The 17607-nt window shown below is 35.8% G+C and overlaps 1 protein-coding gene across 1 annotated transcript in view; it reads right to left on the bottom strand.

Moving 5' to 3' along the window:
* Positions 1 to 485: 485 nt before the first annotated feature.
* The window catches only part of MEI4 (meiotic double-stranded break formation protein 4), a 149036-nt gene continuing 131914 nt past the window's right edge, over positions 486 to 17607 (bottom strand). The window contains exon 6 of the mRNA XM_050709504.1: positions 486 to 737. Within this exon, the coding sequence (XP_050565461.1) occupies positions 486 to 737 (252 nt within the window). The remainder of the gene's footprint in view (positions 738 to 17607) is intronic.

Here is a 17607-nt window from a genome sequence, read left to right as displayed (position 1 = left end):
GCAATCTTCGCTCCATCATACTGAGCATGTTATTGACATTTTTTCCCAGATGTTCAGTCTTTTATTTTGTATTATCAATGTGCCCAACCATCGAATGTCTCCCATGCACACAGAAGCTACAGAACTCTTTGTTTCCTAATGTGAAAGTCTAGGTCTACACACCCGTTATTTCTTGGCTTTAAAGTTCATAGTGCATATTGAACATCACCTGAAACAATTTTCTTTGGTACCATTTTCACTATGTATGCAAACACCAACATATTGTTTTCCATTACAATAAATGGCTTTTATTCAAAACAGCATCTGGATTATTACATTTCTTGTATATTTAAAATTGGAAATAAATTGTGTTATCTCTGAAACTGCTGTATAGCATAGTAGTTTAAAGTAAATGTTTTCCAATAACTACAATTTTCTTGTCTGGCTCAAACATTTTCCAATGCAGTCCCACAACAAAGGCACTGTTAAGAAGTAGGTTGGTTATTTTAATCAATTTGTATTTGAGCTGAATTCAAAAGAACACTCACTCTCCATAAATATAAAGAAAACAAAGGGAATTCATCTGAAAGGTGAAGAATAATTTGATCAAGGTTCTTCAGAAATTTGATTTGTTCTTCTCCATCATAGTCCAAGCTTGAAATATTACTTTCTTCTGTCTCATATTGAAGAAGTTGTTCCAGAATCATGAACAAAGAAAAAATATTTTCATACTGAGTAATGTCATACATTTCATGGATCTGGGAATAAAGGAAAATCAATGCATAAGCACAGTGTGAAAATATTTCTAAAGCCCACCATCTCAGATGACAGTTTAAGGAATAATGTTAAAATTTGCAGTAATATATAGTACTTATGTAATTAGAATGGCTATATATTCAGACACAATTACTTCTAAGAAATGTTTTTCTCTATGTGGTAACAGCCAAACAACTAACTCAATCAAATTGCCATATCAAAGGTCAGCACGACCTCCTGTCCTGGAGTCAAAGAAGGTTTTCTCTACCTAATTATCCACACGCTGTGACATATAATAATGATCTACAAATCAACAACAACAGCTTTGTTTTAGACATATAATTAAAGTTGGTGGATTTTCATTTTCTGAGAAATTAAAAAAGTAAAAAACTCAATTGTCATCTATTCAAATGATGCTTCTAGAAAGCAAATAAAAAGTCAGGGTTCTTGCTCTCAGTAGAAAATGTCCAAATCAGTATCCATATCTGACTCAATTACAAAGGGGAAGTGCCAGTTTGTCAAATAAGTTTGCTGACCAAACTTAGAATTTATTATAAACATTAGTGCTATCTGACGTAAATGCAACTGTCCTGTATTTGGAAAACAGAGTTTCAATCTGAAATTATAGAATCTTTGTTGTATGCAAGGAATAACTGATAAGATAAAACCGTAAACCTTGGGGAATTATCTTTTTGGAATGAAATTCTATGTCCTGCTTAACAGTAGAATCTATCAATAATATTAGATGACCTTGTTCTGAAAAAGACTGCAATTATGGTAGCTGGTTGATCAGAACTCAAAGGTTAATCATACCTGCTAGAAAATCAATTATGTACTTTAGAAAATGGACCAATAGCTCTAGCAAACCTAAACAACTGTTTAGGCCTAGAGTACAAAGCTATAGGCTTTGACATAGGTCTATGAAATCAGTATAAAATCCTTTTACCACCCTAAACTATATACTGCTAGATTTTCCAGTGTATAAAATTTATTACGTAACAATTGCTTTTATAGATGAGGTAAGTGATTCTTGATCCCACTAGAATCTAATAAAAAGACAGCATTTTGCCTTCTCCTGGTAAGGCCCCTTCAGTAGATGGTGGTTCAGGGGAGTGTTTAGTTTGTGTTTCTCTTAAATCTAAAATCCATGTTTGAGGCTCCCCAGTGTAATGTCTTTCAGGTAACCTCCTATGTCAAGGACAGCTGTAAGACACCACAGCCATCTGATTGCAAAGCCTTGATGGGGTAAAGTCATTTTGCTGAATTTTCCAGACATCGTAAAAATTAGGATAATTGATGAAAATATTATCCCTGGCCTTGCAAGCTCCAGTTATGTCTCTCTGGATCTTGGTAAGAAAAAACCCGCGGTCCAAAAGCTACTGCCAATTCAATATTGACATTCTTATCACAACAGATAACAAAAAAAAAAAAAAGCATGATATTAAGTATTTGTAAAGTCCAATTAAATCCAACTGTATAATTAGGAAAATCCTTTTTATAACTTGACAATGTAACTTACATGGTTTAAAGGGTTCTTTCCTTCTGTTGCATGCTAGAAGACACTATCATGTCATCACTGTTTGGCTAGCGCTCTGAAAATACATTTTCTTTCCCTCAGTAACAGTGCATTCACAGCTTATTAATTTGTGTTAGACCCTCATTAAATATTGTAGAAAAAAATAACATACAATGGTAAAGTATGATTCTGAGGAGAAAAATGACTATGCAGAAACATAATTTGAAGTTCTATGCTTCTAGCTGCTGTACTTTGGGTATTAGAAGTACAATTTCACAAGGAAAAACCTTTGTTTGATTCATAAGTGTTGGCCTTACAAATTCACTTAAGATCTTCCTTTCACATGAGTAATCAATAGAAAATGTTTTAGAAAGCAAATTATGTCACTTCACTTATCCCTATAACCTCAGGCTCTTCCAAGCAGCTAAGCAACTATGTTACTTTCAGTGGGTCTCAAAAAGTGCAACTAATTGCGACTTAGTAAACTATCTAATTGATTATGGATAATAGAAACCACAAGCTAGCTAATTACCTTTCATCTGCAAATACTACTGCACTAAAATAAAATGGGTTTAGCCACACAGAAAGGGTAGGTCTGATGGCAAGGAGGAAGCATTTATTGAGGTAATTGCTTTTCAGGGGACAAATGCACTTCAAAATAGTTTTATAATACCAGGAAAAAAAATCAGTCTAGAACATTTGCTGGCTCAAGGCTTATTAACCTTTCCAACCCATTTAATAATGTGAACAAAACATGTCTCCAGTTCTTTTCCCAGATGTTTTTGTGTAGCGCTAATTGATGCAATTACTACCAATGTAAATCTATGCCACAGAATTAGTAGAGGAATATTTTTACTGCTACCGATGGTTAGTTAGATAACAAGCCTATTCTTCTTGCTCACCAACGTGTTAACATGGGTAGCAGCATACGCACGTGTACACAACCATATACATGCACACAAAAAGCTAGTCCATCCAAGAAAGTTCAGAGGTATGTTCATAAAGCAAACCTTCTATATAGACTTTAATTTCAAGATATATTAATACTAATTTTAATGAAGTCTTACATGAACTCTGTTTTTTTCAGAAAGAATTTAAAGATAAACATACTTTTTACAGATCAGATTGGTATGGACTGTGGATTTTGGACACTTTTTTTTTTTTTTGATGGGATCAGTTCTTGCTGACTTTTCCTCATGAGGTATATGGATAACATATAACAATAAGATGTATTTTGCAAGCACCACATTTTTTAATTTAACTTTTGAAATTTTCTTATTCTGATTTCTCAATCCAATTTTTTTTCAAAGTAAAATAACTTAAAAATTATTAATTATATAAGACTGAGCTTTACATAAGATGGAAAAAAAAGACTATGGGGATCTCCATTAAATGATCTGCTAATCAGAATTCATGTATTTACATCACCAAGTTGAGAATGGAGGAAATGAATAAAAAGCTGCAATTAATTTTCCTGTCTTCTCCAACATTAGAGGGTGACCACCAGGAACAGCACACATTTTTACTACATAATCTGAAAGCCTAGAAGAAAGTCTAACCTGCCTTTTAACTATTATAAAACAAACAAACAAAACAGTAATAACATGTTAAACATCAACAGTGTTATGTTCTCCTGTTACATTGATTTACAAGAAATTTCATGCTATTAGTAAAATAGCCCATGCCACTCTTCCAGGTCACACAGGAGTTGCTCCAAGGAGCAATACAAGTGAGCAGGAGCCTAGTGGTGCCCTGGAGCAGGGAGGTCCAGCAGCCTGCTATACTGCTGGCCACGTGCTCCCTACTTTGGGCCACAGCTAGCTCATGCATTTGCATACCACATCTGGGCCGGGGCAATCCCAAGCACAAATACAGGCTGGGTAGAGAACAGACTGAGAGGAGAATGAGAAGGACCTGGGGGTGTTGGTTGACAAGAAACTCTGCATGAGCCAGCAGTGGGTGTTTGCAGCCCAGAAAGCCTACCGTATCCTGGGCTGCATCAAAAACAGTGTGGTCAGAAGGGCAAGTGAGGTGATTCTCCCCCCTCTTGTTGGCACAAAGCCAACAGCACCCACCATATAAGAAAGCACACACTAGGGTAACTGAGGTTATCCCTAATTGCTGTTTAGTGTTTAAATAACATGCTGATAAGCATCTCTAAAATATTTTAAGGCAGGCACACATGAAAGACTTCACAGGAAATCTTTTTGTTCTGAATTTAATACCATTGTCTCTTGTTAAAATGTAATTACCTTACAAATTGCTGTGCCTCAGGATACAGTCTTTAGCTGATTAGCATTTCTCTTTAATTGCTTTTTGTTTTGTGTTTTTGAAATGCATAGTTCCCTAAAATCACTCCCAGTAATCATAATCTCCATTACCCACATCAATATCCACCTGCCAAGAAAGTTCAAACTGATTTACACCATCTTTCAGTATCTAAAGCAAAATTCACACACCCTACAATTCCTTATTTAAATTTATAGTTAAAAAAAAATCTTTTCAAAGCATTTTTGATCTTTTGTTCAATGGGATCTGAAATTCTAGTTTTTCATGTCTTTATGGATGCTATCACTTTCTCCTCAAGTAGCTCAGTAAGATTCAAACATTCTACTTACAGATTAAGACAAAACTTGCCTGCAGAAAGGCTCAAGGAATAACTAATGTTTGTGAAAGTTCAATTGAAGAGGGGAGAATGTCAGTTAAACTCTCAGAACAAATGAATCTGCTGCTACAGTGCGTGCTGTGACTACAGTTCTGAGCAACATTCTGTCAACATCATCTTGCACGTCCCAGCCAGACTCACCCTGGGCTTTTTTTGTGAGATGTCTGAGAAGCAGCTGTAAGAATCCTCTGAAAATTGTCTGTCCAGAAATGGTAATTTGGCATACCATGGAAAACACTTCTGATAGCAAAAGGAACAAGCCCTTTAAATTCTATCACCCAAGGTGAAGATGTTTATCCCAGAAACATCTATGCATCGTGCCTCTTCCATGCATCATTTACCAGGGTCACTGGTACTAGTCCTTGAATACTGAATTTCAAGAAATACTCAGGCCTTCTTAAGCAAAATTATTCTTATCTAGTATTATGATTTCTGCAACAGATTGTAAGAAATTAAACATACCAGCAGTAAAGCATGCAGGTTTTTTGTTTTTTTTTTCCTGGATGAAGAGAAAAAAAATGCCTCTATACCTGTAAACTCTTAGGAAAAAGCACTGTGACTAAAAAAATAAAATAAAAAATAAAATAAAAAATAAAGGGAAAGGGGAGGAAACAGGCCTATCAATTCATCTATTAAGCATAATAAGTTCTTCTGTCTTCTTCAAATGTTCAGACATATGCTTCCCTCCAAAAGGGAGCCTTAACACAATTTATGTTGACTTTCAACTTCCATCAAAATCATAAAAATCTGAGACAACAGACTGTAACACATTTTGTTTTGCCTTACCTGCTACCCCACCTTTAAGGTCCTTTTTCTTTCTCTGCCTATGTTCTGTTTAGCTTTCAGGGAGTCAATGGATAGAAGATGGATGATGATCATTATGAATGAGGTACTAACTACAAGTGGAAACCAAGAAAAGACAGAGGCCTCAGCACATAAGCATCCAGATTTTACAACTAGAAGGTAAAGCCATGTATCAAGTTAGAAGAACATAAGAAAAAAGTAACCTAAAAATCAGGAAGCATATAAGCTGTCATCCCATCAGTTTCCCCATTTATTAGGTACTGCTCATGAGAAAAGAAAGAAGTAGGACAGGAGAGGGCTCTCATATTCTTTCTTCAAGTGTTCTGAACAATGGGAAAGAAGTTCCTCCTGTCCAAAAACCCTACTGTGCATTGATTACAGCTGATGTTTGAATGGACTTTCCCTTCTGTCTTCCCAGACAGAACCGCATTCATGGCCTCAATTGTCTATTAAGTTTCCACTCAAGTCCCTGGGTCAGCCTTAAAGATAACAGGTTTCTTGTTTTAGCAAAAATGTGAGAGAGAATGCATGCACAACATCACTTCATACTCTAACATATGTTTCTTTCATTTACCAAGTGTGTGAATACCACAGACAACCACTGTACTGTTGCTAACACAGGAGGTTCCCTCTGAACGTCAGGCAGCACTTCTGTGCTGTGAGGGTGACTGAGCCCTGGCACAGGCTGCGGGGTCTCCTTCCTCCAAGACCTTCAAAAGCCACCTGGACATGGTCCTGGGCAGCCTGCTCTGGGTGGCCCTGCTTGAACAGGGGTTGGAGCAGATGGCCTCCAGAGGGCCCTGCCCACCCCAGAAAGTCTCTGATTCTGTATTGGTTTCATAATTTTTGTTAACACAAATTTATATATCTTTGGAGAATGCACAAAAGTACTGAAAATAAAAGTCACTCTGCTTTAGTGGTTCTAACAAGCACAATTCTGAGAGTAATGTCAGATATATGCTCATTAGTACTTTATCGTAATTCATTCATTTTGAAAAGAAGCCTTTTGAACATGCTTCTCATCTCACAGGGCTTTTTTGTTTTTCTACAAGCATGGTACACTTGCCTCTCATTCAGCTTGACTTACTAAAAAAATCACCTCTTCCAGTATCAGGGATGAAAAGCATTAAATAAAACCAGCAAGTGACAGATGGCTGGTCTGACAAGAAATCAAAGCAGTAGTTTAAACCCACAACGTGTATTTGAATTGCTTGCCACAGAACACTGCAAATGCTGAAAGTTTGTATGGCGTGAAAGGTTACGTATACAAATGCATGTACAAACAGACAAACTCCACCTTAGATAGTTCAAATTGTTGGATACTGGGGAAATATTCCTGTAAATATCTTCAGACCCTTCCCTAAACCCCTACTTTAACAGCTGTCAGAAGCAGAATATTTGGCCTCTGGTCCGACAGCATAACCAGTCTTGTGTTCCCCTGCCTCTTCTCCCCATCTTCTTTACTGCCCTACACACTACCAACACCACGTTACTTCAGAGGAAAAAAAAAATCCCCTCCCTTTCTGGGGGAAAGTAAAGATTATCTTCAGCTCAGGAAGCCACCAAACAATTGCTGTCTATGCAAAACAAACTTCATCAGCTATAGTGAGTCAGCTCCCTCCAAAGCCAAAGAGAACCACTCCAGGTTCCCAATCACAAAGTCTGAACAGAAAAAAAACTAAGAGTTTTCAGACTAACTGAAAGCACAATACCTATTCAAAACTTGTATCTAGCTGCAGCAAAACAGAATAGAAAAGCCATGAAAAACAAGATAAAAAACCTACCAAATAGCAAGAAGAGTGATTCTAGACATTGTCCTATATGAAGAAAAGCACAAAGCTGGTTGGAACACAAGCCTAAAATTTGTAAGAAAAAAAATTACATCTGCTTTCACTTTTAACCAATGAATCAAAGTCTCTGTATTCTTTTCATAAATAAAAAAGATATGCTAAAGGAATGCTAAAGACGATAGGCTTCCTTCCAATTAATCAGTTATTCTTCCTCTTCCATGGACAGAGGCTGAACATTGAATGACTGTTCAACACAACGTTTATCTTAATCAACCTTTGTCTTTGGTTTAGGATGAAGCATTTTATTTATCTACTTTTTATTCCTCTTGTTTTGGCATAAATCTTACATTTTGTTGTACAGAAAAAAAATCTTTAGGAAAATATTTATATTTCAAATAAATTAATACAATTTATATTTCATATAAATAAAACATTTCCAAAAACTAGCTGCTGAAAATGGGTATTTCCCTTAGATAAGGCACAAAACATGTTTTTTCAGCAATGTTAGTATCTGCACAAAACACCAGCTTTCCACTAGAATTATGTCAACAAAACCCATCACCTCCTCTCAACTTTCATAGAATACCAAAGGCAGAATTTAACAGGAAGCCTTGAGAGGCATGGTAGGGTATTGTGATTTCATGAAAACTAGATAGGATAGACAAGCAGTGATACTTATTTAATGTATACAAACTATGTGGAATATGTATGTAGAATAAATCTTGAATAGATTATTAGAACTCAATCATAAGAAGATGATGTTGCTTATTCAGCTGAAATTTGTGAGAAATTATAGAAACATGATATCTACCTGAAAATCATGCAAAATATAAAATTTTATGAAAGAGCACACCACAGTGTATCTGAGAGATTATATACACGCTGTAAAGCTTCATTTTAGAAGCAATTACTCCTTTTCCTAAAACACGACAAAATAGAGAATTGAACAGATTGCTTCCCACAATCTTTTTAGGCTTTACAGAAATGAAATGGTATGACTGTGAGTAAATACGGTTTCTCCTTCAAATTTACTTTTCCATTAATTTCACATTATACTCTCCCGGAAAACTCCAGACTAGTAGTTTTCTAGAAGTTTTCACATATTTTATTTGTTTGTTTATTTTTAAGTGCTACAGCTGTACAGAAGTGTAAAAAGACAGGTTTTTAAGAGCTTCAGAGCAGCAGTTTGGAACTTTGAATGTCACAGCAGAACCAGCACTGGAAAGCAATGATATGCAGTTCAAGACTGGCCCTCTAAAATTCAGCAAGCTGGGGTACCTCTAAAGACAGTTACATTTAGAGATATTCTTTTGAAACCAACAAAATTCTACAGTTGTGTGAAAATTGTAGCATCCTGACAGAACACACACACACAAAAAAAAAAGTAAACTTGAAAGGGATTAGACAACAAATGGTTTGAAAGAAAACCAAGTTGGCTTTTATTTCTGAAGCAGAAAATAATGCAAAAACTTTACAGACAGGATTGTATACAGAAAATTGCTTACAATTCTAAGTTACAGTATCATCGGAAACAATCATGGAAGAATTCTTAAAGAAATATCTGAGATCTGTGAACATTATTATTATTACGGAAATATATTAGGCCATACCAAACCAAACAAACTCCAAAGGCTTCCTATACTCAAATCTGGAATAGTTAGATGTTTGATGTTAGGTTTGGGGCAAATGAGATAGATGTTAGATGTTAACCTTGGGGCACATTCTCTGCTGTGCAAGTCATAGTTTGTGGATGGCCACATCTTCAGTCTGAATTGTTCTGAGCATTGACAACGGCACAACTGGCCTTAACTAAAGGGAAAGATGCTAGACAGTATAAAGTTAGGTCAAAATTTGGATGTAGAATGACAACATTTTCAGCAAGCACCCATTCAGTTACAGCAACACCTATTCATTGTGCTAGCAGGATGCCATTGAGAAATGATGAATTTGGGAATGTCAGGATTTGAGATGATCTAGAAGAAAGTTAAAGAAAATTCAAAAGATTTACACATGGCGGAGAAGCATGTGATTTTTCAATCTGTGGCATAACTTTTATGACATACCAGCACAGATCAATAACACTACCTAGAACTGACAGCTCACACAGAGGTACAGGCCCCTCTGTCCTTCTCAGATCCCATTTGAAGGGCAATGCAGTGCTGCTGAGTTGGGCACCTTGAATACCCTAGGAAAAAGACAGTCAATTTTATTGTGTCCATGCTAAGCCAAAGACCAAAGAACAATAATGCTAAAAACAACCAGAAGTGTACTGCATTTCACTGAGTCACCCAAAAGTAGACTGTTGCAGGTAAAGCGCAGAGAGGTATCATAACAGTTTAAAGCAATGAAGTTTGAAGCAGAAGCACCAATTTCAGCAATCATTAGAAATAACTGCCCAACCAGAACTGTATGACTGAAGTCAAAAAAAAAATTTGAACAAAGCCCAGTGAAACAGCATCTGCGCTGAGAAAACTCAAAGACAGCATTTTAGACAAATGACTGAGGTGCCTGTTGGAGCTATTACAGAATGCTGACATAAACATACCTACTGGGGCCTGTACAGGACACTTATGAATGTTAGCAAACTGAATTTTCCTGCAAGAAAATTGTCATTTATGTGGATGTGTTATGATAGCTGCATAAAATGTACATCACAGTAGCATAAAACAAACAGAATAGAACAGTAATAGAACAGTGCATCATTCCATGACACTGCTGGAAGTCAAGCACATACTTCTACTTGGTGGAACTGAACTTTGTAGAAAAAGAGTTCAGAGCCACCTTTGACCTGAGGCTGTGGTGCCCTCATGATGTCCCTGCCATTCCTTTTCCCATGGTACCCCAATCTCCACCCTTTAAGCTCTTCTCCATCTTTTCCCTCCCCCATCTGAGGAAAATAGGAGGCAAAACAAAGTGTCCCATTGGCACAACCACCTTCTTGGCCAAGAATAGAACCACACTAATCTGAAACACATAAGTTGCTTTTCATCACCAGAAACTCTTCTGCGTCTCTGAATTCCGAATCTGAACAAAACAGATTTATTTTCTTTTTAAAATTTGATTTGATCTTCCCACAGGAACAAGGCATTATTTAAGAACTCTGAAACACTGCATGCTGCTTGTATGAAAAGCAGAGTTTAAAAATGCAATTAGAATGTGGCACATACAATTACCGAACAATTGTGGAGCTTAACACTATTTCAAGGAGGTTACAGAAAACAGTCCCTAGTCCTCACCACCATTAAGGCAGCACATGACCTTTGGTGTAAGAGAACAAATCACATCATGCTAGAAGAACTAAGGTAACTGACATTCTCAAAGATCATTCTGTTCTTTCTGCCAGTGCCACAGTGCTTGCCAATTATTAAATGAGCACACAGCAGACTAAATGTAATGCTAATGTCAGGTTTACTGTGCACTCAGAATGCAATGCTAGATACGGCACAATATTTATTATGAATATGTACCGAAAAGATTAGAAAAATTCCAGCAATTCGAAGGAGAATTAACCTTCCAAAATGATAGCTAAACTTCATTTTGAGACAGATTTTTTTTAATTAGATTGGTCTGGAACAAGAAATAAACAATTACTCCCTTCTAACTGTGAACCAGATGTCACAATTCAAAATACCTGCTACTTTATTTTGCATAAAAATCTGTTCACTATCAGTAAATTCTGTTTAATGACTACCAGTAGGCAATGCATACAGGAATGTAGCAATGCTTCTCTAAGGGCCGTCAGCAACACAATGGCATTCCTCTTTTCTCAGCTATTGAATTGTGTTACTTTAAACAGGTATAATGTTGTACATTTAATACAATTTAACATAATTGCTTAATTTATTAGTAAGGATTAAAACTACTGTGCAAGATATTAAAAGATAATATTAACAACTCGCACTGAAGACAGGCCACATAAATCTTCAAAATGATTTCAGATGACTGCAGGAATTACATTAGGAAAAATATGACAGGAAATCATTATGGACTGACTCATTAAAAGAGGAGAAAAGAAACAAAATCAAATGCTATCAAAATTAAACTGCATAGATCATCTTTGTTATGCTGTACTAGACACCTAGCAAAATTTTAGCTCTTAGGAGATGTAGGCTACATGGACTAGTAATCTACTAACCAGTGAAAGACATCAGCTACAATATTAATAAAACTCTTGTTTTAATGGTCAAACTTACGTTATTAGACAAAAGTCACTATCTAAATCTGGGCTTTTTATCATTCTGTTGCTACCATCCATATTCTCTGCAAGAGCACTCATACAGCAGAGAGAAAAATCCTGGGACAATACAGCAATTTTCAGACCATGAACAAGTAAGAGAGAGACTGTTGCTGCATTTTAATGGCTTTTAGGTAGCTATACAATACATTCCCTCAAGCTTCTCTGATGACAGCACATTAGCCAATAGGGAACTCATGCTGTGACTGTTTCTGCTACCTGACCTAACTCATTTAAATCTAATTCAGGTCCTCTTACACTATATTGGCATACAGCCATTGACTTAGAAATGTTTTTAAGCTTTCCAGTCCGCAAATTCGTAAGGTTTTCTCATTTGGTTTTGTCACAGGTCCGTCTCTTTTCCTTAATATTATGTATTTTAGATCCCTACGGAAGATGGAGTGATTAACACCACATATAAGCTATGGTTCATTTAATGCTCTTTTCAGTCCTGAATCCTCTGGCCAATGAGAATTGAAAGAATTCCCTAATCCTAAAGGATTAGATTTTTTCCACCTACTGTTCCCTTAGTGGGATGTCAGACTAGTGTTCAGAACTGTACAAGGTCAGATTGGGGCCATTACCACTCTGTATGTGGCTTTACCTTCCCATGAAGCTTTCTAGGATAGCTATAAACTCTTTTCAGAATAAAATGTGTCTCAATATCTGTTCCAATCCCCCTTGTTCTCAGGTGACACAGGGGTTTATCAACAAGCAAGAAATCAGCTTATGTATATACATTTTTCCCCCATACCTTGAAAGTCTAAGATTGTATTACAGTTAGCAACTCACAGATGAAGGACCTGGGTGACTGTGTTCCAGAACAATATTCATCCTACTCCTTCTCAAACAAAGTAAGATCCTATGAGCTGCACTTGTCTGAGAGCGTTGTCCAAAAGCTTCTTGAACTCCAGTGGCCTTATTGCCACGGCAGGTTCCCTGTGGAGCCTGTTCAAGTGCCCGACCACCCTCTCGGTGAAGAACCATTTCCTAAAGAGGAAGACTGCTTCACAGAGTAGGTAGTAGAATCCCTATGCTCAGGGAAAGGCAGAACTTGCAAAAGCAAGTCATTTGCCACATCATGAGGAGCACCATGGTCTCAAGACAAAGAAGCTTCTCAATACTGCCAAATTCCCAAGCCAGAGAGTCTCAAATAAATTGGGCTAAAAGAACTCAAGCAGTTCTGAGAGTAATTCTCCCAATATACCACATTTTTCCAGCAGCAAGAATGAAAGTGGTGGCATCTTCTGCTGGTGCTTAAGCATGGGACACAAGACTTTCTTTTGGATAAAGTCAATGGCTCTTGCTGCTTTATTAGAGATAACTGACAAAGTTACTAACAACAGAAATCATACAAAGTTTTGTGAATTTCTTCCAAATGCTGAAAAAGGGTAGTAGAACTTGAAAAGACAGTTTTCTGCCTTTTTCACTCAGCAGTTGTAAATAATCATCATTTGGGACAAACATCTTTTACTTCAGACCTCTATTTGAGCACTAAGTTCATGTTTTCTGTCCTAAGACACATTTTACTGTCAAGCAAATGTGCACAACAGCAAAAAAGAAGAAATATATTTGACCATTAGCAGGACAGATAGTGTCCTGCTACCTATCTGCTGTAATAATATGGAGAGTCAGATAGTCAACAGCACATTCTTCCTGAACCAATGCTGTTTCTCACCTCACAGCCATTTGTACCAGAAAACAAGCTCAACAGATTAGCCATGTAGCATTTTATATATTTGTATCGAAGTAATCCACATGCATTGTTCCTAAGAGCAATCAACACTTGAAGGTGGAAGACTAAAGTGACAAGAAAGTAGTTATTCCACATATACGTGGTCTTCCCATCCTAGCCACCTGTCCAGGTGTCACCTTTTCCTCCTGACAAACTTAGAAGAGTTTTGGAAGCATGTAGAAACACTGAGTGAGAGTTTTCAAGGAGCAGTTACAACTTCTGAATTCTTTAGCACATTCAGGGTTTCTTGCATAAATTGCAGCATCTTCTAATGACATTTTCTAAGAACATGATAAAGGTTAGAACACAGTATTTTTTGAACCTGCTATTCTTATTCACTGTTTAGGATCCATCAGACCTAGATCCTCAGAGAACCACAAAATACTGGCTGAAAGTTAATGCCTTAGAAACACATCTGAAGTGTTATCAATAGCCCAAAGATAAAAGTTAAAGCTGAGAAGGACAAAAAGGTTGCATAGAATTAGCTCACATAATGGACTGAGCTAATTCTTTCATGGAATGCCCACATGGAAGAAGTAGCAAAAAATTTCTGGCACAGGATCTGAAGACTGGGAAAGAAAATATACTATGTGGTACCTTTGAACAAAGGTATCTCTGCATTGTATGCATGTGTTGTAATCCCTCATTTGTTTCCTCTTTAAACCACAATCTTCCTTTCTCTCAGAATAGATGACCTTACATGTCTCTAAATCTGCTGCTCTTATCTGAAGCCTTTCTGTTGTGTTGCATATTTTTCTGAGAAGACATTATCACATGCTTGCTGCAACTCAGTCTGTATCTTTACTAGTTTACCTCACAGTCTTAGTAATAGTCTAAAAACAGTTGCTCTGCCTGGAAATAACAGCTAGCAACCTGTTTTCTGCACTTGTTAAATGATATGAAATTAAGTTTCAAGAATGCATTCTTAAGGGTGAAACAAAATATTCATTCGTTATGGCCAAGAATGAAAAATAACACTAACTGAAGTATTCCAAATTTGATTCTAAAATAGCTAGCACCACCTTGCTACACTAACTTATGAAAAAATAACAAAATACTTGGAGTGCTTTTAAATTTTATTCTCTTTCACTGCAGTATGATTTATCTTATGATTTAAAACTGTGCTTAATTGCATATTAAGAGATGACAATATGTGCAAAAAGATTTTATTAATACAACTGCCTGTCATATTTCATATTGAAAACAATCTACACTGGCTCACCTATAAAATGAGCTCATAAGAAAGGCCTACTTCATGCAAAAAAGCACATTTAATATTCCACACAGAGTGTAATTGCCATTCTACTGGTTTTATAATATTCATATTTATAAGCAGTTTTGAAGCTCCCCTTACATTTACATTTAAAACCTTTGAGAAGACAGTCACTGACTGGCATTAATAATTTTGCAGGAACATAGATACATCTTTTAGGTTTAATTTGACTTTGCTCAAGTCTGGAAGTATTTTTTTCTTTGTTTAAAAAAAATTAAATAGTTAAGTATTTAGTGATTATTCCAGTAGCTGCAGAATTCACTATAGATCCAGACAACTGAGTTCTGAATTGCTTTAGAAAGCTACAGCACAGTAGTAACACCATTAGAACATATTGCCACAGATGCTTAAAAGACTTTTGATAATCTATTTTAAGAAGGAACTCTGGATTTTAACAGGGTGTATAAGTAAATAAAAGAGGAATTAATGCAATACAAATATGAATGACCTGTAAGATTAGCAAAACGCACTACTTAAGGTATTTTCAATGTGAAACTGAGTTAGCAAGACTGGAAAAATGTGTTTGACGGGTGTCTTCCTAGTTTTGCTAACCCTTCTAATTTATCCTCTCGTTACGGAAAGTGATGCAAGAAACAAGTATTTTGTATTAATTGCATGCCCTATTTAGTGCTGGACTGTTTTTGCTGTGCTTCATTAGTTAATCAAATGTGAATATTATATAAGTGGTATTTTAAGTGGTATGGTATAGAACTTAGTAAACTGCAAAGAACAGTGCAATCTGTTAGCATAAATCAGAGATGAAAGTGTACAAATTTATCATTTCTGCAGAAAGTAACACTCTGTAAGAAAATGGGACATCAAAAGCACTGTTACTGATTGACTTTATTTAAGTGAATATATGCAAATCTCCTCCTTCCCACTTCCAACTTGAAATAAAAGATTTTGATTCTTCAACTAAGGAAAACACTTTGCAATTTACAAACTGAATCTCTAAGGTGAGTTGCACAGAAAAACAAAATTTAAGAAATATGTGTTTCTTTAACTTTTCCTACTTTGTAGAAAAGCTGTCTCCCACTCATTGTATCTACTGCTGTCAAGCCTATTCTTAAATGTTCACTTCTTTCTGAGCACTGTATCAGGAGTTTACTGAAAGATTTCACACTGAGAAATAGGCACATACAAGTGGAAGCACTGTGGTACTTCTTCAGTTATGTCCCACTGTGATGGGACACTTGCAGTCTTACAGTACAAAGCATTTCTGTTGTTTGTTTTCTAAATCAAGAAACATACAAGATAAAAATATAAATATTTAATAAAAATAAGATGAATAGCAGTTCAGCTTCTAAACATAATGAACCAATTAAAAAGTTGTGAAACTAGAAATATCAACAACCTTGCAGCAAACCATGCAGTGAAATGACAGGGATCAATTATTAAAAATGAAAAGCAAACGGAGATGCAAAAAGTTGTGAAAAAAGAAGCAAAAACTGACTGACAGCAAAAAGCTAAACAGACAGTGATGGTGACTCACTAGCCCACTTTGAGAAGTGCACCCTAACCAGAAAATCACATCTACTGCTCTGTCTTAAATATTAGCTTCAAGCAGGCACACAATATAAGAACCAGAAAAAACAGTAAGCTGGGATAAGAAATCAGTTATTTCAGGATGTACAACCAGACAGTCCTTGTTTGTATATTTTTTGTAGCTTTTCTTCAAGTCTGTGACATTCTATTTTGTGTGTGCATATGGGACTGCAGAAGGCTGTAATTCTACACAGTCCATAAAATCAAAATAAATAAAAAAAATCCTCCTTTGCTGCTACTTTGCTTATTTACAAATCAATTATCAAAAGGTTTTTCTTTCTGTTGCTGTTTTCAGATCTTATGACGCAGTTTCTTTCCCCTTCTTAATTCTAAGTCTGTATTAATTCAGTGGCGTTTCTACAGCACAACTGGCCTTGAAGGGAAGAGAGTGTAAAAAGAAACTAAATAAACAAATTCATATTTTTCAGAACAAATATTTTGATTTACACCAAAGAAACACACACACAAAAAAGCAGTAAGTCTACTCCATTTTGAAAATAACTTCAAGTTCTTGGTGATCACGTATCTGAAACAATATTAAATAATGTAGTGTGATGTTTTTACATAGTATTTAATTTTGTATCCAGAAGGAACCACAAAGATTATATTGTTCAATCATAAAGGTTCTCAAAGATTTTTTTTTTACTAGAAATTGCATTTAATCATCTTTCAGAAAAGCACTTAGATTTCTATTAAAGACAATAAACCGTGGAAGTCGCTATTCTCCTTATCTGTCATATATAACCTGAATTTTCCAAGTGTTAATATTAGAGATAGAAAAGTATGCTGATGTGAAAACAAACCCGTTAAAAGAAAACATGAAAACAATGATAAAGCTTTAAATAATCTATACACAGAAAACAGAAGAGTATGCAATTAATAGTACTGAAGGTAAGGAAAAAAAATACAAGTAACTGACAAGAGAATCTAAATGGATCACATAATATCAATAAATAGTAGATTAAAGAAAAATTAAGAAGTTTAAAGCATATTAGGAATAAGAATAAAACCACAGAGAAACTAAAATACCCTACTAAATGCAGGCATGAAAATTATTATTAACTATACAGAAAAAGCAGAAATAAACAAGTTTCTCCTCTGATTTTGAAGTGGAAGAAAAGGATATAATTTGATATTCTAGTCAGATCTGAAAAAGAGGGGATAAAAAACAGCACCCGCAACAGCCTAGCACTTTGTTAAGGGAAGCTGTCAATGTTCTTTCCAGAGCACCTTTCCAGTATTTTTTGCACAACATCAAGATTCATGTTAAAACATCAAATGTCTGTACATTAAGCCCTAGATCACTGTAT

This window comes from Cygnus atratus, chromosome 3, assembly GCF_013377495.2.
Source record: "Cygnus atratus isolate AKBS03 ecotype Queensland, Australia chromosome 3, CAtr_DNAZoo_HiC_assembly, whole genome shotgun sequence".
NCBI lineage: Eukaryota > Metazoa > Chordata > Aves > Anseriformes > Anatidae > Cygnus > Cygnus atratus.
Note: the sequence above shows the minus strand (reverse complement) of the source record. Positions and strands in the feature narration are given on the sequence as shown.